This window comes from Lithobates pipiens, unplaced genomic scaffold, assembly GCF_037356315.1.
Source record: "Lithobates pipiens isolate NorthernLeopardFrog02 unplaced genomic scaffold, aLitPip1_a1.2 Scaffold_8, whole genome shotgun sequence".
Classification (NCBI taxonomy): Eukaryota; Metazoa; Chordata; class Amphibia; order Anura; family Ranidae; genus Lithobates; species Lithobates pipiens.
This window is the reverse complement of record NW_027507903.1, coordinates 434,164,597-434,192,119: the sequence shown is the minus strand read 5'-3', so window position 1 is coordinate 434,192,119 and position 27,523 is coordinate 434,164,597. Positions and strand designations below refer to the sequence as shown.

At 43.9% G+C, this 27,523-nt stretch overlaps 1 protein-coding gene across 4 annotated transcripts in view; it reads right to left on the bottom strand.

Moving 5' to 3' along the window:
- LOC143964534 (E3 ubiquitin-protein ligase RNF213-like) overlaps window positions 1-27,523 on the bottom strand; it is a 582,447-nt gene that overhangs the window by 226,972 nt on the left and 327,952 nt on the right. For all 4 annotated transcript variants that reach the window (XM_077474318.1, XM_077474320.1, XM_077474317.1 and 1 more), the window contains exons 24-27: window positions 27,093-27,248; window positions 24,160-25,318; window positions 9,622-9,815; window positions 7,187-7,342 (exon numbers count right to left, since the gene is read on the bottom strand). In XM_077474318.1, the coding sequence (XP_077330444.1) occupies window positions 7,187-7,342; window positions 9,622-9,815; window positions 24,160-25,318; window positions 27,093-27,248 (1,665 nt within the window). The remainder of the gene's footprint in view (window positions 1-7,186; window positions 7,343-9,621; window positions 9,816-24,159; window positions 25,319-27,092; window positions 27,249-27,523) is intronic.

Here is a 27,523-nt window from a genome sequence, read left to right as displayed (position 1 = left end):
TTAAATAGCAAGTCTTGCCTAGATCTCAAAATAGCCCATTTAAATGCCTTTTTAAGACATGTGTGAGAGTAACCTCTCAATAATAAGCTCTCTCTCAATTTGTTTGGCTCCTCACAAAAATTGCCCTCCTCTGTGCAATTGTGGCGAATTTGAGATCTAGACAAGGCTTGCTATTTAATAAAAAAACTAAGACAACACATAGCATGGAGAAGCCTAACAAACCATCACGCCTTTTTGAGGCGGTGTCCTGTGCTTGGTAACAGTTGGTCCGGGCTATCCAGTGGATGCACATGCTCATTGAGCTTCATCTGTCACTGGGCCTGTGTTGCGACGTCCCCGCGCTGGTGCGAATGCGCAGATTTCACCTGGGTATTTATCAGAGCCGTCAGCGGTGTGTAAACACAGCTGCAACGGCTCTGATCACCGGCTCCCTTGGCGTGTAACTAGACGGAGGTAAACAGAAATAATTTTATATACTTTGATGTCCTGGTGTATGGCTCTATAGATACCCTCACTCTATACTATCCATATGCATCACTACAGGCACAATCCCTGGGCTGGACACCATTGAAATTTTTTACAGCCAAAATTTTGGGTCTTGCAAATATTGGATGTTGTTTGAGTGACACTTCTGATACACTTACCGCCTAGGTATGTATGCTGAACCTGACTTGCACTTTGCCTATGTGCAAATTTCAATATTCTATTTTGTTGGCAATACACTATTATATCTTTTACACCCTGTCTCCTATTTCAGATCATTTGATCTGATCTTTGGCTCTGGGCTTTCTTTGGACCTCCGCAGAGTGAACCTTGTTGGACTATTTTGGGGCCATCTGATAGTAGCTCATTTACTCATTTACCTCTTTGATATATGGGAGCCTCCCATTTTCCCATATTGCATGGTTTACTGATACTCTCTGGTATGTGACCTATGCTGCTCATTTTCTTGTGTTTTATGTAATTTTATTCTAATTTATCTTTGAGATATATGTATTGTTTGTATTAATGCTTATTTAACCACCTCGCGCCCGCCCTATATCCGAATGACGGCCGTAGAGCAGGCGCGTTCATCCGGGTGGTCGTCCCTGGACGTCCTGATGTTTACTTCCGCAATGCGCGCCGCCGCGGGCGCGCATTGTGGAAGTTCTGTGTTCGCCATGTCCCCCGGGGACAGGCAAACGCAGATCGCTGTAAACGGCCAATCACAGCGGCCGTTTACAGCGTGATCGGCGTGTCCAATGGGAGATGATCTCATATGTAAACATATGAGATCATCTCTCAGCGCCGCTCTCCCTCCTCGCACAGACAGTGTGAGAGGGGAGAGATGAACGGCTGCAGCGGCAGCCGTTCTGCCTCTAGTAAAAAAAAAATATAAAGTAAAAAAATAAAATAAAAAGTGCCATCCTCCCCCCAGCAGTGCCATCCTCCCCCCAGCAGTGCCATCCGCCCCAGTGCCATCCGCCCCAGTGCCATCCGCCCCAGTGCCATCCACCCCAGTGCTACCTGCCCCCAGTGCCATCCACCCCAGTGCTACCTGCCCCCAGTGCCATCCACCCCAGTGCTACCTGCCCCCAGTGCCATCCACCCCAGTGCCACCTGTTGTCAGTGCCACCTGTCGTCAGTGCCATCTGTCATCAGTGCCACATAGTGCCATCTGTCATCAGTGCCACGTATCAGTGCCATTTGTCATCAGTGCCACCTGTCAGTGTCACGTGCCATCTGTTGTCAGTGTCACGTGTCATCAATGCCACTTATCAGTGGCATCTGTCATCAGTGTCACGCGTCATCGGTGCCATGTATTAGTGCCATCTGTCATCGGTGGCACGCATTAGTGCCACGTATTAGTGCCATCTGTCATCAGTGCCACGTATTAGTGCCACGTGTCTTCAGTGCCACGTATTAGTGCCACGTGTCATCAGTGCCACGTATAAGTGCCACGTGTCATCAGTGCCACATATTAGTGCCATCTGTCATCAGTGCCACCTGTCATCAGTGCCACTTATAAGTGTCATCATTGCCACGTATCAGTGCCATCTGTCATCAGTGTCACGTGTCATTGTCCTGGTGCTTCAAAAGTGTAATAAATAGTCAACAAGTTAGATGTGTAATTTATGTTCCTAGAACACATGATGGCGCTACCTGCATGTTGGGCCTCTCTATGTGGCCAGGCTGTGAAAAAGTCCCACACATGTGGTATTGTAATACTCAGGAGGAGTAGCAGAATTTTTTGGGGGGTGTCATTTGTGGTATACACATGCCACGTGAGAGAAATAACCTATTACAATGACAATTTTGTGGAGAAAAAAAAAATGAAAAATCTTAATTTTGCAAAGAATTGTGGGAAAAAAATTACAACATCAAAAACCTCACCATGCCTCTTACTAAATACCTTGGAATGTCTACTTTCCAAAAAGGGGTCATTTGGGGGGTATTTGTACTTTCCTGACTTGTTCGGGTCACAAGAAGCGAGATAGGCCACCAGTACATCAGATGTGATCAATTTTGTGCGATTCGCACCACACCTTGTAGACTCTCTAACTTTCACAAAGACCAAATAATATCCACTAATTTGAGTTATTTTTACCAAAGATATGTAGCAGTATAAATTGTGGCCAAAATTTATGAAGAAAAATTAATAATTTGCATAATTATGTCACAGAAACAAAGAAATATGCGTTTTTTTTCAAAATTTTCGGTCTTTTTTCAATTATAGCGCAAAAAATAAAAACCCCAGAGGTGATCAAATACCACCAAAAGAAAGCCCTATTTGTGGGAAAAAAAGGACAAAAAAATAATTTGGGTACAGTGTTGCATGACTGAGTAATTGTCATTCAAATTGTGAGAGCACCGAAAGCTGAAAATTGGTCTGGGCAGGAAGGGTGTTTAAGTGCCCAGTAAGCAAGTGGTTAATGATATGCTTCTCTAATGCCCTGTACACATGACCGGTTTTCCCATCTGAATAAACTCTGAAGGTTTTTCCAATGGAATTAAGACGAAATTCCGGTGAAACTTTCTTGCGTACACATGATCTCACCAAATTCCGACCATCAAGAATGCGGTGACGTACAACATGTACGATGGGACTAGATAAAGGAAGTTTAATAGCCAGTAGCCAATAGTTTCCGTCTCGTACTTGCTTCAGAACATGCATCGTTTTTGGTATATCAGAACAGCATACAAACTAGCGGTTTTCCCAATAGGAATTGGTTCAGTCGGAAAAATTTAGAACATGTTCTCTTTCTAGGTCTGTGAGAATTTTCGACATAAAAAGTCCCATGGGGCATACAAACGATCGGAATATACAATGAAAAGCTCCCGTCTGACTTTTTCTGTCAGACATTCTGCTCTTGTGTACATGGCATAATAGACACCTAGCTCTGTATGTTAAAAACCCCCCCGAAGAAGGGCATCAAGCCGGAAAGGTCAGGTTCATTTATTAAGTATATGTTTATGTATCACAATCCATTCTAATGTTAATGCACTTTTTTGTCTTTGATGACTTAAAATCTTTTATTAAATACACCATTTTGTACACCAAGTTGTTAGAGAGAGTAGACGTTCATGGTAACTTCCTGTTAGTCACTGCTGATGTAGCATCCTTGTTTATCTCACCTTTTAGGGTTGATGGCAGCAAGATTCTACCTTGTAAAAGATAATGGTTTACTCGTGGTCCAACTTTCATGGAACTTTTAGAATATGCCAAACATAACTATTTTTGGTCCCATAATACATTTTTCTTACAAGAAATAGGTGTGGCCATGGGAGCCAAGTTTGCAGCTAGTTTGGCCAACTTATTTATGGCCAAGTGGGAGGAGGATGTTGTCTATGCACAGATAGACCAGAATTGGTTCTCTGGGCACGTTATATAGACAACAGCCTCTTCCTATGGAATGGTGATCGTGATTCACTGTGTGATTTCATGTAATTTTTAAATACCAATGATAGAGGCATTTCCTTATCCTATGAAACCAGTAGAGATAAAACACATTTCTTAGATTTGCCAATATCCATCATAAACGAACAGTTGGAAATAAAAACCTTTTTCTAACTTACGGACCAAAACGGATAATCCTGTTAGACAGTTGTCACCACAATGCATGGTTGAAATCGGTCCCTCAGAGTCAAATGGTGAGGATGCGACTTAATTGTACCAATGCTTCTGATTTTTTCCATCAAGCCCAGATTCTTAAATAGAGATTTTTGGAGACGGGCTATAGCGCAGTTATGATTGATTCAGAAATAGACAAAGCTTACCATTTAGATAGAAATTCCTTACTGTGGGATAAACCCCATCAAGTGGGTGATACTAACAATTTCAAATGGTCTTGCTTTACTACATACTCTATTCAACACAAACACATTAAGGGAATTCAAAATAAACATTGGGATGACCTTAAAAATGACTGTATTTTGGGTCCTCTCCTTCCGGATCACACCAAGGTTACTTACTGTGGCGATCCAGCATTACGAAATAGGTTCGCTCCCAATGTTAATGAACCTCCCAGTATTTTTTCACATCTAAAGGGTTATTATCCATGTCACAGTTGTAATGGCATCATAATGTATGGGGTAGGAGAAAGTCAGATGCTTTTCAGTCTACTGTCACGAACCACACAACAGATAAAGCACTTCACTACTTGTGCGACAAAATTTATTTCTTACTTACTCACATGTCCATGTTAAAAAAATTATGGTGGTCGGACTATATGTCCATTTTCTGTTTGAGTAAATGAGCATATAGCCAATATAAAGAAAGGAGTAACTAATCACAATGTGCCTAAGCATTATCTCTGACATCATAATAAAGACTCTAAAGGCACTCAGTTTTTCATTATAGACAAATATATATCCCCATAGAGGAGGGATCCCAGTATTAGAGGTGTATCACGGTTAGAAACTTTTTGTATTGATGCACTCAAATCTTATTGGCCATATGGCATGAATGTTGACTGGGACTGCCTTTATTAATACCGCCCAATTTAAATTTTATCTGTTAATTTTTAATTTCTATTCTATTGGTTTAATCTATATAATCATTAACTAGGTCAATTTATAATCCGATATACATTCCAAGGATCTGCTGGTATGGAGTTTTGTTCAGAGTGAGGCTTGAAATGCGTTTTTCTGGCCAAATATCTGTCTGGCTCTATCCGAGCCCCGCTGTGGTTTAGCACCTATCATTGTTGGTGGTCACATCAAAGCTTGGCTCTATCCAGGCCTCACTGTATCATCTTCGGTGGCCGCATTGAGGCTTGGAACACACGCCATATACCAAGTTGTGTGTCGCTGTGCAGTTAAGTGATGTCTGGAGCTTGGCTCTATCCAAGCCTCACTGTGGTTTAGCACCTATCATTGTTGGTGGTCACATTGAGGATTGGCTCTATCCGGGCCTCGCTGTGGTTTAGCACCTATCATTGGTGGTCATGGAGGCTTGGGACACACGCTGGATGCCATATTGAATATGGCCACGTCATTATGTTGTACATAGGTTTGTTTAATTATTATTGAGTGTATATTATTGTGCAGTGCATGCATGTGGACTCATACCCCAGTTGAAGTCTTTGCAGACAGAATGCATTGGTTTTGAGGAGTTCTTTCCATGCTTTTGTGCCTTTTTTGAATTGTATTGTTTTATGATCATAGAGGAGATTTTTTTACTTGTTGCAATACATCTTGGAATCTATGTAAAGCCTTTTTAATCCAATTAAACCCGTAACCATATGGTTTTTCACTATGTGGAGGCTTTCTATTTTCTTTTATAGATGCTGTTAACCATAAACCTAAAAACGGTTCTTTGGTGGAAGGAGGTTTTTACCATCTGGGACATTGCCATCCTGATCCATATTCTTACATGCCGGGTTAAGGTTGACCTGAGGAGGAATTGCACCACTCGCTATCCAGAGCTTTATCACATGCCTGATTGATGCTACCCTTCTGGTAAGCGTATTTAATCTTCTCACCTGGGTGGTGGATGCACACACGGTGTTGACTCCTTTAGTCCTACACTCCTGGAACCTTCCCATCAATATATACTAATGGATTCATGTTTTAATCACCAACAAGGCTATACTACCAATGTTGATTTACAATTTGCACAGTGCACTTTATTTAGAGACACCAACAATCAGATGATGGTTGAGTTTTTTGCTAACCACAAATTATATATCACAGTATGTTGGCGTATCAATACTCACATTTGATTCTTAACGCTGCACTGTTTTCACTTTATTCATTCACTATAGAGGGAAGTGCCTTGTTAATTTTTCACGTCTGAGTTTTACAACCATGACTGTATTTATTTTTCTGTCTAGGGCTCACCTTTTAAGTAGATAAAAAGCCTAACTAGCTGACATTTAGTTTGCGTAAGACAGAATATCATAATTATTGCCTTTTATTTTGTTTAGCTGATCTCCTCCAACCTCTATGAAGCCACTTCATGTATCAACATGCATTCCCTCCAGTGGCAGTTGTATGTCATTGCTCAGGGTGGTAAAACATGCCTGTGCAGTAAGGCTCCATTCATACCTAAGTTTACTGGAATTGTGGAAAAACACGGGAGGTGTGTGCTTTGCCATTATTTCTTAATGGCACCCCAAACACAGTGTGATTTTGTCGCGATTATCAAGCAACTAAATGTGCTAAAAATCACAACACAAAACGCATCTGGCTTTGTACCAAAATCTGGTATATGAGCTTCTTTGTGAGTTTTTGGAGTGGCAGGAGGCACATAAATAAATGGTGACTATCCAAAAACACGTCCCAAAAAAGTTTTATAAATATGGTGCAGCAGGTGTCTCTGCAGTATACTTTGGTGTGAATGAAGCCCAAGTGTTGATACAGCCACTTATAGTCACCACCTGAAGAGGATTTAACAGGGGATTTAACAATACAGGAGTACAATCAGGAGACAGAACATTGTCACCGTGTAACAGGAGGTAGCTGAACCACGACCTTCAGGATCACCTAGTATTTTATTGAAAGGTGTACAATTAACTGTATTAAAAATTGCTTTTAAAATACATTAACATTTTAAAAATGATCTGAAATTTTAGTGCTTGAGTTTACATTTACTTTTCGCATTCCTAATGGGCATCTAAAACCATGAAAATATTTGATGAAAGCACTTATGAGATTCAGAGGAGCATTCATTGATATGTTAAATAAAAATATAATGAAATCTTACAGATTTGAGCTGCTTTCTAAACAAAATGTCTGAAGATTCCAAAATCTCAATGATGTATAAGTGACTGGGAAGGCGCTTCCATATTCTGCCCTGAGAATCCATCAGATATTGCAGAATCAGGAGTTTAAACAGGAACTCTGAAATGCCATTGTTCACCTGTATTACAAAAACACAAATATATTATATGCTATAATATTACAGGCTTAACGGAGGTCATTTTTCATTCTCAAAAACATGTTCTATGTCCAAAAAAAATAATTACATAATTTATATTAAATTGTAAATTATACATATTAGACACTGTACTGTGTTGATGGTATTTGTTGACAATAACCAAAACAGATGCCCATGAATGTTGATGTGTATCACTATTAATTAACTTCTATGTGCTCCTCTTTGGTATGTTAATTGTACTGTTAGATAGATAGATAGATAGATAGATAGATAGATAGATAGATAGATAGATAGATATCTGACAATCCTGCCAGAAATCCTCTGAGCTGAAACTTTCTGTACACTCTGCCTGTGTTTATTGTTACCAGTTCTTTTTGTGGACTACAAAACATCTCACCCAATGTTATGGAGATAACACTTCTTGTGATAACACTGCTCCTGAATAACAATAGTCTGGTGACTGTTGTCACCCTAGGATAGGAAGTGTGTTACTATCAGTAACACCAAGAGAAAATAAAGGGAAAAAAAGCCTGGATAAATCAAACTAGCCCACTTAAAAAAATAACCACTTTACGTCCAATACATTTACACAAATACACAAACAAAATATTTTTAGAATCGTTCCACCCATAACTTGTAGATAAACATTTTCTTGCAATATACGTAATGCTGAGGATACGCCAATTTACGTCATGCCTTTGAAAGCTACCAGCTCTCACTGTAGCTGTTAAACCTGAAACTCATTGACAGCTTTGGTACCCATTAATGATTGGGAACCAGCCAGAGTAATCACATGCAAACTGAAGGTATCATTCACCATCATTCTCTACTGTAGCCAGCATACCAAGGTTTCTCAACCAGGGTTCCTCCAGAGGTTGCTAGGGTTTTCATGAGCAATGACCAATTTTTGCCTCTCAGATAAGTTCCCACTGACTATCTTTTTAGCTATCTGTAAGGGGGAAAGTCTTCCCAATGACCACAAATGTAAGAAGCATTCTTCCCATTGACCATCACACTAATGTATCATAAGTTGCAGATAGTCATTTTTAGCAGGAGTTACACCTGAGGTTAAAAAGGTTGAGAAAGTCTGCTTTAGAGACTTTAATCTGTATTTGACTTTAAAAAATGAAGCAGGGTTTTTATTAGTGACCCCCAAGGGAGTTCCTGGATTTTAGGTGCTTTTATTCTTAGTTCTGATGACATACTAGTGGCACCACACTCTGTGAGTGCGGCTAAGAAATTATTTGGGCAACAATGCTCAGCAAGGCAAAAAATAAAAGCAGTAACCTTTGAGCAACTGTAGCTAGGGGATAATTCACTGGAACTACAGGTAAGCATTACTATAAGTTTATCTGTAGGTACAAGTGCAAAAACAGTGTTTACTACCACTTTAAGACTAACATTTAGATTACTACCTACACCCATGCATGTCATAAAATGGGGATTCTAGGAATACCGGGGCAGTTGCTGAGGCTACACCTTTGGTATCCACACCCAAAAAAGTTTGTTATACGGACTATCTCGGTACTTGATAGAAAATACACAGAAAAAAACTTTTGTAAAAAAGGACAAAAAGATGAATCCAGCAAACATTCACAATGCTAAAATCATATACACCGCAGTTTAACAAACTACCGATGGGTTGCCCCGTATTGCAAATCTTCTGTTATGTCATTATATTTGCTGTTATTTGATTATTTGTAAATAGGTTTATTCATTCTATAGACTATCCTCCTGAAGAAGCAGTTTGCCGAGAAACCAGTAAAGGAAATTTTCCTACACTCCTCTTCAACAGAAACCTTACGGGGGAACCCATCGCTAGTTTGTTAAACTGCGGTGTAAATAAGTTTAGCATTGTGAATGTTTGTTGGATTAATCTTTTTGTCCTTATTAAATCATTTGTAATTTTGTATAAAAGTTTTTTTCTGTGTATTTTCTATCAAGTACCGAGATAGTCCTTATAACAAACGTTTTTGGGTGTGGATACCAAGGGAGCAGCCTTAGCAACTGCACCGGTATTCCTAGAATCCCCATTTTTTGACAAATATCAACTGGGATGATGGTACTGTTATGTGTATTGTGTCTATTTTTTACTTGAGGCTATACTCAGTTTATTGCTATACACCCAGGCATGAATGGTTTTAAAACAATTAGTGGTTCTGTAGAGACCTCATGCACCAATTTTTTCTGGTCCCAGCACTAATACATTTGTTAGCATCCATGATACAATTTGTACATTGCACAGGTGTTATTTTACTTACAGAAGATGTTATATCAATGTGGAATATTATAGGACATCTCTTTGATTTGCCACCTAGATAAGGAAGTAAGGTTTCCAATATTTTGTTCTCATCCACCTCTGGCTTAATAAGCCGGATTATTTTGAGAAGTGGCTTTTTACTTGAAAATCTTGACCCGAGTTTTTGGTATAGCCTTCTCACATACAGAGATTTTCCTGAGGTAAAAGGAACATTTAATAGGGTTACAATGGTTAACAAGTACAGCTATAGCCTGTTATAAGATATATGTCAGTTAAAGAAAAATGTTAGGACTGCAAAATTGTAAAGTTATTGCTGGTCTGCAGTCATCAGGTTTCTCTCTTTATAGCTTACAGTGAAGACAGCAATTAATGAAAACAAAGCAATATCTTCACTGCCCTGGTCCTATGGTGAGAAAACACAAAGCACAAAGGCTGAGACTCTGTTCACACCTATGCAGGTGTGAATGAGTATTTTTGTGCTTTGTGTTTAAGGCAGTCCATATGCTGTGAATGCTGTTAACAATAAATACTGTAGCTCTACAGGAATGTATTTGATATCGCACATGTTCCTCCATCACATAGGTATTAATGGGGCCTGAGGTAGCAGTTTATAATTGTAAGGGTCCTTTCACAGGAGTGTTATCAGTTCTGTCACAAAAACTGATATCTACCCCCAAAAAAATAAAAATAAAATACATCCATTTATATCTGGAATGGAAAGGGGCTCAAACTTTTTTTTTTTTTTCTGTGCACATAAGTCAACTTGGATGTAATCAGATGAAAACAGACATACATCAGTTTACATCTGGCTGTCCCCCTAGACATAATGCAGACCCGTCTGAAAAACTGAATCAGTCTGGATCCTTGTGTTAAAGGGACCTAAATACATTTGGTATCTCTGGAGTGCTACAATGATGTTTAGCCAGTTTAATTCTATAGAATTATTTTGTGAGTTTACAAGTTTATATTGCTTCATCAGCTGATATTTAATCTTTAAACATGTATTACAGGGTGTATGTATGATAGTCTGCTTCCAAGACATGCTATGATTTTAACAGGAAAGCCAACACACTACCTGCATACTTGTAGTGGTAACCTGTGTATATAATCCAGGTGGTTCACAGACATAATTGTTGTGTCCCTCCTCTAAATGTATTTTGATGCCTTCTGATTTACTGTAGATGTCTACTTTACAGTTGTAGAAGTATCTTTTAGTAAGCTGCTGGACGTACCTGGGGTTGTTACATTCTGAATGAATATAGTAAATATGAACTATTCAAATGTAAGATATACAGTATGTCTATATAAATCTCCAATTTTCCATCAAGCTTGGTCCTTCCTTCTTCTAAAGCCCCATACACACTATCAGATTGTCTGCTGAGTTTTTCCTTCAGATTTACCAAAACCATGTAGTAGAAGGGCCTGCCTGATTGCATACACATTGAAACTCCTAAGGTTTGATCTCATATTATATGGTTTTGGTAAATCTGAAGGAAAAACTCAGCAGACAATCTGATAGTGTGTATGGGGCTTAAGCCTCTCTTTAGGTAGGGAAGGTTGCCCATCACATGGAAGGAGGGGTTTCAAAGTAGAACTTTGCAGGAAAAGTAGAGATTTACGTTTAAATTCAGCTGTCCATATTTCATATACTCTGAATGTAACCTTTGCCTATGTATTTTTTTTCTTTGTTTGCCAAATATGAATGTTAGTGACCAGTCCACTTAAATTAGACATTAATCTATGATCTATATAATTCCTTACTGCCAAACACTGATTTTTTTTTTAGTCTTTATGAGCTGCACAGTAGCTTCCTTGCACATGTCAATGGGGTGTTTAACTTTCCTCAATAAGAGCCTTAAAGGGGCTTGCTGGGAACCAGGGAAGTCTTGCGCAGCATTTTTCAGACTCGCAAAATAAAAATAAAAGCAGCCACAAGTATTAGGTAAGAGGTACAGTAGCTCGAAAAAGTATTCATACCCCTTGATATTTTCTACATTTTGTCATGTTACATTCAAAAAATTTAAATGCATTTTATTGGAATTTTATGTGATAGACCATGGGTCTTCCAACTATGGCCCTTCAGTTGTTCAGGAACTACAATTCCCATCATGCCTAGTCATGTCTGTGAATGTCTGAGTTTTAAAATGCCTCATGGGATGTGTAGTTTCGCAACAGCTGGAGGGCCGTAGTTTGAGGATTCCTGTGATAGACCAACACAAAGTGGCACATAATTGTGAAGTGGAAGGAAAATGATAAAGGGTCTTCAAAATATTTTACAAATAAATATGTGAAAACTGTGGCATGCATGTGTCTTCAGCTCCCCTGAGTCAATACTTTGTAGAACCACCTTTCGCTTCAATTACAGCTGCAAGTCTTTTTGGGTATGTCTCTACCAGCTTTGCACATCTAGAGAGTGAATTTTTTGCCCATTCTTCTTTGCAAAATAGCTCAAGCTCTGTCAGATCGGATGAAGAGCAATTGTCAAGTCTTGCCACAGGTTCTCAATTGGATTTAGATCTGGACTTTGACTGGACCATTCTAATATATGAATCATGACAAAACATTGGGGGGGTGTTGAAAAACGATAAAGTTCTGGGACCTGTTCTACCAGATATCCCACAGGTTATTTTTATAACCTCCTCTTATGTTACAAGTGGCACCGAATACTTTGAACGCTCTAAATAGAGTTTCTTTCTTTGAGAAGTCTAATGCCACGTACACACAAATGGACTATCCGGCGGACAATTCTCCCGTGTGTGGGCTCCGGTGGACTTTTTCTTCCCAAAAGTCTGACAGACTTTGAAAGAATTCTTGACTCAAAATTGTCTGTCGGACTCAGCAGTCCAGCGGACAATCTGCCCGCCTGTGTGCTAGTCCGCCAGCCTTTTGAAATGAACGGACTTGCCCGCACATGGAGAAAAGTTCATTTTGAACATGGCTCCAGGTAGAAGGAACTAGCGAAGGAAGTCAATGTTGTCACCTCCATCGGCGAGACTGACAACTCGCTAGCTGCGTTACCTGGAATGGATTTAAAGGGGAACCCCTATGCCGAAAAAACGGTGTGGGGGTCCCCCCAAAGTCCATACCAAACTCTTATCCGAGCACACAGCCCAGCTGGTCAGGAAAGTGGGTGGGGATGTACCAGGCCGCGTTCCCTCAACATGGGGGGTGATCGGATGACCATACTCATTCACATAGGGTGGGGGGCCGGAATCTGGGGCCCCTTATTAAAGGGGGCTCCCGGATTCCGATAAGCCCCCTGCCCACAGACCCTGACAACCAATGGCCAGGGTTGTTGGGAAGAGGCCCTTGTCCTCATCAACCCCCTTGTTGAGGGTACGCGGCATGGTACTGCTCAGGAGGGCGGGTGCTTGCTAGTCCTCGCCCCCTTTCCTGACCGGCCGGGCTGCGTGCTCTGTAAGCAATTGGTTCCACTAGAGTTTAGTTAGGGGTATCAGAGTAAAGGGGGCTGAATACAAATGCATGCCACACTTTTCAGATATTTATTTGTAAAACATTTTGAAAACCATTTATCATTTTCCTTCCACTTCACAATTACCTGCTACTTTGTGATGGTCTATCACATAAAGTCCCAATAAAATACATTTACGTCTTTAGTCGTAATATGACAAGATGTGGAAAATTTCAAGGGGTATGAATACTTTTTCAAGGCACTGTAGGCTGTGAACCTTGGCTATGTTTAATTAACCACCTGCCAAACAGCTGCCGTCATTATACTGCGGCAGGTCAACACGATCCTGCAAACTGTCGTAGTAGTACATCGGCTCCTTTAATATAGCAGGCGCACGCCTGCTGCACTTTGGGGGTGACGATGCTCGTGACTGGTGGTCTCGATGACCGTCCACCACGCGTGATCGTGGGCACGAGAGACGTGTGTGTAAACACACAAATCCCTGTTCTGTGAGGCGAAAAGATGCAGATTGTGAATTCCTAATAGCTAGGAACCACGATCTGTCATCTCCTATATTCAGTCCCCTCCCCCCACAGAACACATCTAGGGAACACAGTTAACCCCTTGATCAGCCCCTAGTGTTAACCCCTTCCCTGCCAGTGACATTTATACAGTAATCAGTGCATTTTTATAGCACTGATTGCTGTATAATTGTCAATCGTCCCAAAAATGTGCCAAAAGTGTCCGATGCGTCCCCCATAATGTTGCAGTATTAATAAAAAAAAAATCGCATATCCAGTAAAAAAATAAATAAAAAAAAATTCCATAAATCTATTCCCTATTTTGTAGACGCTATAACTTTTGTGCAAACCAAATATGTGCTTAGTGCGATTTTTATTACCAAAAATATGTAAAAGCATACATATCGGCCTAAACTGAGAAAAAAATTTGCTTTTTTGAAAAAAATTGGGGATATTTATTATAGCAAAAAGTACAAAATATATAAATATATATTTTTTTTCAAAATTGTCGTTTTTTTTGTTTATGGCGCAAAAAAAAAAAAAACGCAGAGATGATCAAATACCACCAAAAGAAAGCTTGATTCATGGGAAAAATAGGATTTTTTGTACTCACCGTAAAATCCTTTTCTCTGTAATTCACCGACTGACACAGCTCCCCTCTTAGCCATTGGGTTGTTCTGCCCTATTACTAGGAGATACTAGGCATTAGTTGTAATACAACACTCAGAACTCTTAGTTCCGCCCAGGGGGCGGTCCCTTGGGCAGCAACCCTCCACCCTGCCATGCAATCATCGGTACGTCAACAAACAGTATAACGTAAAGAGAAAAAGGAGGGGTGGGTGCTAAGTCGATCGGTGAATTACAGAGAAAAGGATTTTACGGCGAGTACAAAAAATCCTATTTTCGCTTACATTCACTGACAGACACAGCTCCTCTCTTAGCAATTGGGACATCCCCAAGCAGTGCCAAATGAGGGGTGGGAAAACAGCATAAAAAATTCATCCACCAAGGCAAGTGGGAACTAGTAAAACTGTACCCACAAAAAACAATAGTGCGTGGAAGAATCCACCACAAAACCAGGGTACCCTCAACAGAAGTAACTACCCACAACCGCACAAAAAAACTGCAGAATGTAATGCAACAGTGCATTAACTTAACTGTACTGTGTTTTTATTGAAAAAACATGGGAAAAAAAGGAAATATATTGCATCTGCAATTGCAACTATACGGCCGCCTGCAAAACTTTGCGGCCAAAACAGGCATCAGCCGACGCACTGAAGTCTACCTTGTAAAACTTGGTAAATGTGTGGACAGACGACCAGGTCGCCACTTTATACACCTGAGTGGCCGATACTTGGTGTCAGAAGGCCCAAGACTTTCCGATTGCCCTTGTGGAGTGGGCCGTGACCAGAATGGGGGGCACCTGCCCCTTCAAGTCGTAGGCTTGTACTACAATCTGTCTGATCCACCTGGAAATTGTAGCCGACGAGACCACCATGCCTTTCTTTGGATTAGCCACCTAACAGTAAATCTGACTGGGAGCAGTGGCAGACAAATACACCTTCAGAGCTCGAACCACGTCCAGAGCGTGAAGGGGCATCTCCTTAGGGTGCTTCGACTTAGGACACAGATGGTAATACAATGTCCTCATTGATATGAAAAGCCAAGACAACTTTCGGTAGAAAAGACGGTTGCGGACGCAACACCACCTTATCCTTGTGGATCACCAGATAGGGCGACTTGCAGGACAAGGCCGCCAGTTCCGAAACCCTCCTGGCCGATGTGATGGCCACTAGAAAGACCACTTTCTGGGAAAGAGTTAACAGGGGAAGTACCCTGATATTTTCAAACGGTGGTTTTTGAAGCACCGATAACACCAGGTTCAAATCCCATGAGGGTAATGGTGGACTAACCAGAGGGATTACGTATCGTACCCCCTGAACAAAGGTACTCACTAATGAGTGAGATGCCAGGGGTCGTTGAAAAAAAAAAAACAGCCAAGGCTGAAATTTGCCCCTCAATGGTGCTTAACACCAATTTCTGGTCTACTCCTTGCTGAAGAAACAGCAGGATCCTGGATATGGAAAAGGAGCGTGGATGCCACCCTTTCTCCTCACACATAGAGATGTAGGCCTTCCAGGTATGTTGGTGTATTTTCCGAGAGGAAGATTTTCATGCTCTCAACATAGTAGGGATCACCGTGTCTGACAGACCCGGGTCCTCAACACCTGGCTCTCAATAGCCATGCCGTTAAAGCCAGCGATGGTAAAGCAGGATGGAGAATCGGACCTTGAGACAGAAGGTCCTCTCACAACGGCAGTTGCCAGGGAGCATCTGCCACCAGAAGCACTAGGTCTGCATACCAAGGATGCTGAGGCCAATCTGGGGCAACCAGTATTACTGGGATCTCCTTGGCTTCCACTGGTCGAAGCAGACGTGGTAACAGATTCAGTGGAGGAAAGGCATAGATCAGCTGGTACTGATCCCACGGAGCCACCAGCACGTCTGACGCGTCTGCCCACAGATCTCTTGTCCTGGACACAAATCTTGGCACCTTCCAATTGAGGCAGGGGGCTAGATGATCCACGTCTGGTGTGCCCCACACCTCCGGCACAGTAACCTGAATATCTCCAGATGCAACGCCCATTCTCCTGGGTCCAGCATCTGGCGACTCATATAGTCCGCCTGACAGTTCTCCACTCCCAGGATGTACATGGCCGACAGAGCTGGTACGTGTCGCTCTGCCCACCGAAGTATGTGAGCGACCTCCCATGCCGCGGCTGAGCTTCTTGTTCCCCCTTGGTGATTTATGTATGCCACAGCTTTGGCGTTGTCTGACTGGATCCTGATCAGACGCCCCTGAATTATCATTGACCATGTGGAAAGGCACAGCCTGATCGCTCTCAATTTGAGCAGATTGATCGGCAACTTGGATTCTTCCGTCGACCAGAGGCCCTGAGCCGACTGAACCCCCATCACTCCATCCCAGTCAGATAGGCTGGTGTCCGTTGTGATCACTGTCCACTTCAGAGATAGGATCGATTTCCCGGACTGACCACAGCCACCAGATCAGTGAGTCTCTGACTGACTGGCTTACCTGGATCTGAGGATCCAGGGACAACTGGGATTTGTCCCATTTCATCAAAATCTCCTTCTGCAGGACTCTGGGTGGAACTGGGCATAAGGTAGTGCCTCGAAGGAGGCTACCATGACAAGCAGTTTTACGGCGGATCTGAGAGTCTGTAGTTTGTCTGAAGGGAGAAAAACTCACTTCCATGGAGTCCAGCAGCAAGCTTAGGCACTCCAGACGCTGGGTCGGTACAATCAGCGACTTTTTTAGGTTCAACAGCCACCCAAATTCTTGCAGGGTCTGCATGGTGATCGCTACATCCTCCTCTAATTCTGAGGCAGAAGATGCCCTCAGGAGGAGATCGTCTAGGTATCCCACAATCGCGATCCCACGTTGCCGCAGCAACGCCAAAACTGGAGCCAATACAAAAAGACTCGGGGGGGTTGATGCCAGACCAAAAGGAAGAGCCACAAACTAGTATTGGGCTTCCCTGACTGCAAATCGCAGAAACTTTTGATGCCAAAGGCATATGCCGCGTACACACGAGCGGACTGTATGGCGTACTTAGTCCGTCGAAACACATTTCAGCGGACAGTTCGCTCGTGTGTGGGCTTCAGCGGACTTTTTCAGCGTGCAGTCCGGCGTACTAAGAATTTAGTTTTTTTCTAAATTCTGTCCGTCGTACTCGCATTTCGGCGGACAATCCGGCCGTGTGTATGCCAGTCCGCCATACTTTTGAAATGAGCGGACTTTTTCCGCCCGGAGAAAAGTCCGCTCATTTCGAGCGGGTCTCCAGGTAGGCGGGGCCCGCGAAGGAGACGTCGCTGGCCCCGCCGCCTGGTATGGACTTAAAGGGGAACCCCAACGCCGAAAAAAATCGGCGTGGGGGTCCCCCCCAAGTCCACAACAGACCCTTGTCTGAGCACGCTACCCGGCCAGCCAGGAAAGGGGGGCGAGCGAGCGCCCCCCCCCCCCTACTTAGCCGTACCAGGCCGCGTGCCCTCAACATGGGGGGTGCCTTGGGGTAGGGGGGGCCGCGCGCCCCCCACCCCAAAGCACCTTGTCCCCATGTTGATGAGGACAAGGGCCTCTTCCCGACAACCCTGGCCGTTGGTTGTCGGGGTCTGCGAGCGGGGGGCTTATCGGAATCCGGGAGCCCCCTTTAATAAGGGGGCCCCCGGATACCGGCCCCCCACCCTATGTGAATGAGTATGGGGTACAATGTACCCCTACCCATTCACCTGTAAAAAAAAAAGTACAAAAAAAAGACAACACACGAGATAAAATACTTTATTGTACAGCTCCGGGGGTCTTCGGGGGTCTTCTCGCCGGACTCCTCCGCTATCTTCTTGTAGCTCTTTTGCTAGCGGAGGAGTCCGGCTTTCTTCCTCGCCGCAGGCCTCTTCTCCCGACTTCGGGGGTCTTGTCCCCCTCTTCGGTTCTTCTGCCGGGCCACCGCGCCTTCTTATAGCTCTTTTACAGGCGGTGGCCCGGTCTTCTGTCGCCGCCACCGCCTTCCGTTCTTCTTCTTCTTCTCCAGGAGATGTTGACTCGACGCTCTCTGCGGCCACAATGCCAGGGACGCACTGCGCGGCCACTTATATAGGGACAAGGGGCGGTGTCACATGGCTTTATGTCACATGGGTTGGTGTCACATGGTGACCCCGCCCCCTTACGATGTCACAGTCCCCATGTGACATCAACCCATGTGACCAACCCATGTGACATAAAGCCATGTGACACCGCCCCTTGTCCCTATATAAGTGGCCACGCAGCACGTCCATGGCATTGTGGCCGGAGAGAACGTCGAGTCAACATCTCCTGGAGAAGAAGGAGAAGAAGAAGAAGAAGAAGAAGAACGGAAGGCGGCGGCGGCGACAGAAGACCGGGCCACCGCCTGTAAAAGAGCTATAAGAAGGTGCGGTGGCCCGGCAGAAGAACCGAAGAGGGGGACAAGACCCCCAAAGTCGGGAGAAGAGGCCGGCGGCAAGGAAGAAAGCCGGACTCCTCCGCTAGCAAAAGAGCTACAAGAAGATAGCGGAGGAGTCCGGCGAGAAGACCCCCGAAGACGGAAGACCCCCGGAGCTGTGCAATAAAGTATTTTATCTCGTGTGTTGTGTTTTTTTTTTGTACTTTTTTTTTTACAGGTGAATGGGTAGGGGTACATTGTACCCCATACTCATTCACATAGGGTGGGGGGCCGGTATCCGGGGGCCCCCTTATTAAAGGGGGCTCCCGGATTCCGATAAGCCCCCCGCCCGCAGACCCCGACAACCAACGGCCAGGGTTGTCGGGAAGAGGCCCTTGTCCTCATCAACATGGGGACAAGGTGCTTTGGGGTGGGGGGGCCGCACGCCCCCCTCCCCCAAGGCACCCCCCCCATGTTGAGGGCACGCGGCCTGGTACGGCTCAGGAGGAGGGGGCACTCGCTCATCCCCCCCTTTCCTGGCCGGCCGGGTAGCGTGCTCGGACAAGGGTCTGTTGTGGACTTGGGGGGGACCCCCACGCCGATTTTTTGCGGCGTTGGGGTTCCCCTTTAAGTCCACACCAGGCGGCGGGGCCATCGACGTCTCCTTCGCGGGCCCCGCCTACCTGGAGAGGCGCTCGAAATGAGCAGACTTTCCTCCGTGTGTGTGGGCGAGTCCGTTCATTTCGAAAGTACGGCGGACTTAGTACGGCGGGCTTAGTACGCCGTATTAGTCCGCTGAAAAAGTGCCGTGTGTGGGCAAGTAGCCCGTTCAAAAATTTCGACGGACAGTCTGGCGGACGTCCGCCAGACTAAGTGAATGAATGAATGAATGAAATACTTATATAGCGCACAATGCGAACTGAATCGCCTCTAGGACAGACGGCTCCGTGTGTACGCGGCAATATGGGTATGTACAGGTATGCATCCTGGATGTCCAAGGATGCCAGCGAGTCCCCTTGATGGAGTGCAGTGACTACTGAGCGAACTGATTCCATTCTGAACCTCTGCATTTTTACAAAGCGATTGAGGCCTTTTAGGTCCAAGATTGTAGTTCCCAAGAAGGAAGGGGTATGTCCAAACAGATTTGAGTAGAATCGCTGGAAACGTTCCAATTTCGGAACCGGTACAACCACCCCGCGACTCAGCAGATCCCTTACTGCCCCCAAGAGGGCCTCCCGGCGAGCCGGGGATACAGGTATGCTGAAGGGGAAGAATCTGTTTGGTGGCCAAGAGAGAAACTATCTTGTAGCCTGAGGAAATCAGATCGCAGACTCATTGGTCGGATAGTCGAGAGGACCACCGGGCTGCAAACTCCTGAAAACGAACCCACACCCAAGACATGGGTGGGGGAAAACCTTCATGCGGTAGCACTTTTATTCACAGGCTTGTTAGGCTTGCAGTTCCAGGGATGTTTTTGTCCGTCCGTGGTCGTCCTTTCGGCCTGGGGACAATTTGTCGAAGCTCCGGGCGGACGAAAAAGTTGTTTGTGAGTGGAAAAATTGGACCCTTGCCTACGGCGTGGCTCCTTAGCCTTCCTGGCATGTGGGAGTAGAGTACTCTTACCTCCGGTGGCATTTTTAATAATGTCATCCAAAGAGGCTCCAAAGAGCCGGTCGCCAAGGAAGGGAAGATCCGTCAGAGCTTTTTTGGATGCCTGGTCAGCAGACCAACATTTTAGCCAAATCAGGCACCGCAGCACCACAGCTGACACTGAAGCCCTGGATAACAGAGGAAGAGTATCCAGGGCCGTATCACAGACATACTTAAGGCCTTGCACTAGTTGGTCTGCAAGTTCCACGCAGACAGGAGAAGCCTGTTGCTATTCCAATTCGCGGTGCAAACGTTTTGCCCACTCAGTATCTGCGACACAAGTGCGGATGCCAGTACCGCCATGATTTGGGGACCGAAAAGGTCAGTTACAGGCGACCCCATTCCTTGTATATGAACTTGTCAAAATAAGTCAGATACGGGAACACCTTAGGTGAACGTGCTGGCTTGCGGGACCCAAAAGGGACAGCTACATCATCAGAGAGATCTGCTGGTTCCTGAATCTTCAGGGTTTCATACACAGCTGTGATAAGTGCTCCAACAAGCACTTTGTCACACACGGACCCTTACTCATCCTCACTGTCCGAACGGTCCTGGTCAGCGTCACCTGACAAGACAGAGCAGGGGTCACCAGCCTCAGCAGGACCTGAGTCTGTGTCAAAGCTCTCCCCAGAGGATGGAGGGCGGGGCCTCTTTATTGCACCCTTCTTCCCACGCACCGTCTTCATCTTGGCAACAAATGAATTGAGGACTGCCATCAGGGTGTCCATGGGCACTGCGCAGTCTGCAGGTGACCCGGGGGAAGAAACACCAGTTTTTGAAGCCATGTTGACCCTACCCTGTCTGCCACCTTAAGGGGACTTAGGACAGTGACAGTCCCACCCTCCTTACTGCCGCTGGCTGAGAAGCTCTTTCCTGCCGGACTCACCACCCTTAGGAGTTCTGTGCTATCCAGCAAATAGTGCCTGTAGTTCCTGTAGGCTCCCAGGTGAAGAGGAAACAAAGCTGTGTCAGTGGTAGCAGCTGCAAATGGCATCAAAACCGCTCTGAAGTGTGCTCAGGTTTCAATAAAATTGCCGCCCGGCATCCAGCACAAGGACATAAAACACAGGGAAAATGGCTGTGAGAGCACAGGAGCGCATGCTGCCGCTAGAGAACACTGAAAAAACATGTTCAGGCTTCAAGAAAATGGTCACCAGTTTCCTTAATAGGAGATCACTAGGAAAATGGCTGCTGAAGCCCAGGAGAGCATGCTGCCCTTGCCCACACCTAAAATGACTGCCAAAGCAGCTCCATGAGGTACAGAGAGAAAACGATGGCAGTGAACACAGCGCTGTACAGGACATCAGCAAAAAGCTCACAAACACCTTCCAGGGGCATGAAGAACAGGACCCAGGACACAGCTAGCCAGTGCAGCCCCCCCCCCCCCCCCAGGTGAGATTCCCCCCCGGAGAGCCCCTGCATAGACACACACACAGCTCAGCAGCCACATGCAGCATCCCCCCATAGAAGGGGGGAGGGAAGATAGGGACATAGGAGAGGGAGGTTAGGGACCCCCGAATCAACCTCCCAGGGAATGCCCAGCTGCTCAGCCCCATCGAGGCAAGGAGAGCTGTACTTACCAGTCCTGAAGAGCTGGGAGATATTCCATCACAGACCCACTCACTGATCAGTGCAGGGTGGCTGCTGGCCAAGCATACTGTGACGCAGACATCAGTAGCCTGGTCATATGCATGCCCCGGAGCATAAAAGCTCACCGACCACCTCTGGAGCTGAGGTTTTGTCGTGGCCTGCCAAGCTGTAGCAGCGACTTGCACGCGCTCGATGGCCGGACTGGGGAGACTACAAGGATAAATGAACCATCCTGTCACCCAGCCGGCTGTTGATAGAAGATCACAGAATCACTCATCTTGCGCAAAAAGTAAAGTTTCTGCATAAAAAAAAGCACGGACCGATGGGCTTGCAGGGTTCCTAGGTCCTTCTCCTTTACTAGGCAAAATAAAAATGATGTCTGATTGTTGTTACCCAAGAGACCGCCCCCTTAGCAGGACTAAGAGTTCTGAGTGTTGTATTACAACTAATGCCTAGTATCTCCTAGTAATAGGGCAGAACAGCCCAATGGCTAAGAGAGGAGCTGTGTCGGTCGGTGAATATAAGAGAAAAAAAGGACGCCAATTTTGTTTGGGTACAACGCTGCACGGCCACGCAACTGTCTGCTAGAGGGACGCAGTGCCGTATCGCAACAAATGGCCTCGTCATTGAGCCACCAAATCTTCTGGGACTGAAGTGGTTACAGCATTTGAAAATTTCAAAGGAAGATTAAGGCATAATGCATTCCTAATGAAGGTAGCACCTTTGGCCCTATCCTCCATTTAAATGACTGGCAAAGCCTACCCTATAAGACATCAACTGGCTAAAGGCAGGTGCAAATCCTTGATCAGTTGGGAGTATGAAGGTTGTAACTGGGTTTCCTGAACATCCACTATGCTCTAGGCTTTCCTTTTTAAAATAAGAGTTCTGCTTAGGAACTCTGTTTAGTAGCATAAAGGGATGGATCCTAATAAAAAATAAAGCAGGATCCTTCTTTATATGTTTATTCCTAGATTAACCACTTGAGACCCGCAATACGTCTATTGACGTCATGGGGTTTCGCTGGTTATATCTAAATGATGCCTGAGGCCACAGACATCATTCAGATATTGCCGTTTTCAGCCGGCGATTCCCTACACCATAAGAACGATCATAGCGGCTGTTCCGCCGCTTGATCGTTCTTACGGTGCTTCTACCGACTCACCGTTTCCATCGGTGAGTCGGTCACAGGATCCGCCGGCCCCAGCAAGTGATCATAGAGATTTCCGGCGGACTAGATTGTCCCCGGAGTCTCTATGATCGTTCGGAAGCCCGGGCGCGATGTTATGACGTCACGCCCGACCTCGGTATTCAAATTAACGGCGCCGATCTGGCTAGGAAGCCATGATCGTTTTTTTTTTTGGTTTTTTTATTCTTCCCAGCCTAGAGGTGAGATATGGGGTCTTACTGACCCCATATTTCACTGTAAATAGGTCCGATCGTGCCATATTCCTATTACAAGGGATGTTTACATTCCTTGTAATAGGAATAAAAGTCATCAATTTTTTTTTATTTTTTTTTTAAGTGTAAAACTAAAAAACTAAAAATAAAATTAACAATAAAAAAAATAAAAAAATTAAAGCGCCCCTGTCCCCGTGAGCTCGCACACAGAAGCGAACGCATACGTAAGTCCCGCCCACATATGAAAATGGTGTTCAAACCACACATGTGAGGTATCGCCGCGAACCTTAGAGCGAGAGCGATAATTCTAGCCCTAGACCTCCTCTGTAACCCAAAATATGTAACCAGTAAAAAAAATGTAAAGCGTCGCCTATGGGGATTTTTAAATACCAAAGTTTGGCGCCATTCCACGAGCGCGTGCAATTTTAAAGCGTGACATGTAGGGTATCTAATTACTCGGCGTATCCTCCTCTTTCACATTATGCAAAAAAAATTGGGCTAACTTTACTGTTTTTTTTTTTTTTAAGCATGAATCTGTTTTTTTTCTGAAAAAAACGCGTTCGAAAAATTGCTGCGCAAATACCGTGCGAGATAAAAAGTTGCAATGACCGCCATTGTATTCTCTAGGGTCTTTGCTAAAAAAACATATATAATGTTTGGGGGTTCTATGTAATTTTCTAGCAAAAAAATTTAGGAATTTTACATGTAGGAGAGAAATGTCAGAATTGGCCTGGGTCTGAAGTGGTTAAGAACATCTATGAACATATACTGCCCACAGAAATACAGGGTTATACCTAAATGGAAGAACTGCAATACCAGGAATTACCTGCATCTGTGCCACATGCAGAAATGGCCGCATGGGTCCTTGTTATAGTAAATTGGGGCAGATGCAGATCTCTGAAATGCTTGAACAAAAAAGCTACACAAACTTAATTATATTTTAAGTAAATGCCAAACTCTTACCCTGGGTTTATTGGTCATATACTTACCAACTCCAGCTCGCTTAGATGATACAATTCCTGCACTCATTCCATTTTTAAACACAGAGGCGGCTGAAACCACATCAGAACTGACTTTAAAGTGTGTACACAAGTAATTCTGAATCTCCACAGGAGCCTTTTGGGAGATAACATGAATCTTGAACTGGCTGAAAACTGAAGGAATATAGCAATGCTCTCGGTCAGAGTTGCATATGACTATGAGATTGTAATTGTCAATGCCCTGGGCCTGCAGTTGTTGGAATAGCTGCTCGGACTTATACCCTATGTCATAGCTTAGTTGGTCTGCATAGATCAAACTATAAATCTTCTTCCCGCTGTACCCTGGGAGAAGACATCTACGAAGAAATAAAGCCACCTCTTCATAGGTGGTATGAGGTGTGCATAGGAGAACTTCATCGTAGGATGGCAATGGCTCACCAGGGCTGTGCACATAAACCGATAAAGCACAGGACAAAATTTCTGATGGAGGACAAAGGATCAGATTAGGCCGGCCTGGCTGCAAACTAGGATGAAGGGCACGGACTACTGGTTTCTCATTTAGCTCAGCAAGAGCAGCTAAGCTTGTACCCAAGGCGTCCAGGTCCAGACATCCTGGGAAGAAAGAGCTCATGTTTTCCATAGAGAACTTCCAAACCAGCTCTAGTTTCTTTGAAACATCAGTACAATCTTCAAGTTCCATTGCGAAATTCATACTATCTGGTTGGTTTAAAGCAGTCAAGTAAGGAGAATCTGTCTTTCTAAAATAGAAGGAGTTCAGCGTGTCTATTTTTGCACAGTCAGGTTTAATAAAAGACAACATAACAAGAGCCTCCTCACTGATATCCCCCATCTGATACTGCTGGCACAAGTACACCACCTGCTCGGCTGTGTAATAGTTTAAGTAGTATAGCTTAGATCTTTTCATGTTGACAAAGGTCAGCCACTCTTCCAACAAGCTCTCCATGGTTTTGCAGATGTTTGGAAGCAACTCTGTAAGAGCCTGTTCTCCTTGAAGATCCTCAATCTCTTCAACATCAAAGTTCATGAGAACACTGACTCTAGCATTATCTGCACAATGTATCACTGCCTCCCAGGTTCTAAAGAGCATATTTCCAGCTAGGTAGAGGTCAATAAAAGAGCCAGCCAGCCTTTGAACGTTAGAAAATATCTGAATAAAAAAAAAAAACAAGGTTTGAAATTACTACTGTATTGAAGGAATTAAACCTAAATTGTCTTAATACTTTTAGGCTGGCTTCAAACCTTTGTGGTGCATTAACGGACATTTGTTAATATGTGCTACATTTTAAAGTGCATTGTAGCTCATTCATTTAAACAGACTATCAATACACCTCAGTGCTTTTCAAATTGGACCTGTTCCTTTTTTAGTAATGTAGTGCAGCACAATGCAGGGTAGTGGTGTCATAGGTTCAATGCTTTTGTGCATTGGGGTGCCAAAAAAAAAATGCATGCACAGCGTGTGTAATCAGGTTACAAAGTGTCGTGTTTGCACTTTTTGCTAGGTATGAAAGTAAAACATAACAAACTTCCCTGAGTAACTAACCCTTCTAGTGTAATTTAGCTTTAGGTAACGTGTGAAAAAGTTATGTGTTTTTGGCAGTTGCTCTAATTTCTGTATATTTATTTGGTTGAACCAGATATAACAGAACTTTATGTCACCTAAACCTTATTGGTTATACAGAAAGCAGCCAGAACATGAAACAAAATGGAGATGACTTCACTTGTAGCCACTTTATAATAGTTCTTTAACAAGCTAAGCTAAGTACACATGATTTTTATGTGCACCTGTAAACAATAAAATATTTACACATATTAAAAATAAGCAGCAAAACAGCTTTAAAACAAGCCATCCCTGACTTCTACAGCCACTTGTACTGTGAAGTAATTAATTCACAAAGATCACAACAAAGAGTCCGAAGTCCAGTTTCAGTCCAACTCTCAGGCTGCATTTACACTTGTGTAGAGCACATTTGCGGTGCTAATTATTTATAAAGTAGAACTTTGGCAAAACTTTTTTTTTTTTCATTTTGGATAAAGCAAGGAAGAGTTATAACCCTTGTCAGATTTATTTTTGCCATCTGTGTCCCATTGCAGAAATTTCTCTTCACATCCTGTCCAAGTCAGGAAGTGAGAGGAAATTCCTGAAAATTGAGGGAATTCTTTGGGGACCCCCAGAATTAGTGTCCCCATTGGAAGATTTTCTATCTATTACTTTTTTGGGGAAAACCCAAAATGTGGGATTTTCTTTTACTTTCAACAGGAAAAAAAGACAGGGTGAATCTCCCTAATGATGCACAGACCGCAATAAAAACTGACAAGGATTCTAATCCCTCGCCACTCTGCTCAAAACTAAAAGTTTTGGCTTTAGGTATACTTTAATGGCACCCCAAAGGCAGCAGGCAAGATGCACAGTTTTGTGTATGAAAAACACAGTTAAAAATGGTACAAAAATCAAAGAGATACCTGAGCTTACTTAAAACGAATGTGCTGCATGCTTGAATCATGAGAATGTGCATATGTGCGTCATGCTAGAAAGTGTAAATGTCGCACTATTCTGCTATGTCTTAACAATAGAGGGCTGCAAAGTGCCTAAAGCAATAGAAAGTAATAGGAAAAAGTAAAAAATATGTTGGTATCTCTGTTGTGAAATTTGAAGATTAATTTCTCCTCAATGTTTTGCTTAAAAGTGCTTTTATGGCTTGTTCAGGATATGTAAATACTTAGAACAAGCTTAATATACAAAGTAATATGGTATTTGAAGTAAACCAGTAACCAGGCTATTTACACTATCATGAAAAGAATGTACGACAGAAGTCAAGGTTGTGCGTCCACAGGCTTCTGTAGGCCCAAAGTAATAGGAAGTACTGTGCATTCCAATAAATCAGGATTTTCACTTAGCCGATATCAATCCCATTTGTTTTTACCTCTGAAAACTTGTCAACTTCTGAGTTGCCTTGTTCTCCCTTGCCTGACATAAGCATAAGTTTGTTGAGCAATTCTTTCAGCTCCTCTAGCGTGTAACAGCGATTGTTCTCCTCATTCTCTGGCAGAACCAGGTGCAAAACGCTGTCAGGTGTAATCTGTGGAGGAGTCATAGATAAAGGATACATCAATAACTATTGTGTAGTTCTGTAGAAGTAAATTGCTTCAAGCAAGTGAAAAACACAAATATTTCCTGCCTCTGGCTGGTAGTAGAGGTGTGATATGAGAAGCAGTCCAATACATGCCAATTCTAGGGCATTCACTAGTTTTTAACTGGATAATACATCCCGTTACCGGGGGGGAAATGTATTACCGCTCCAGGTGGTGGATTGAAGGTAACACCCTCCTCAAGGCGGAAGTAGCAGGTGCAGGC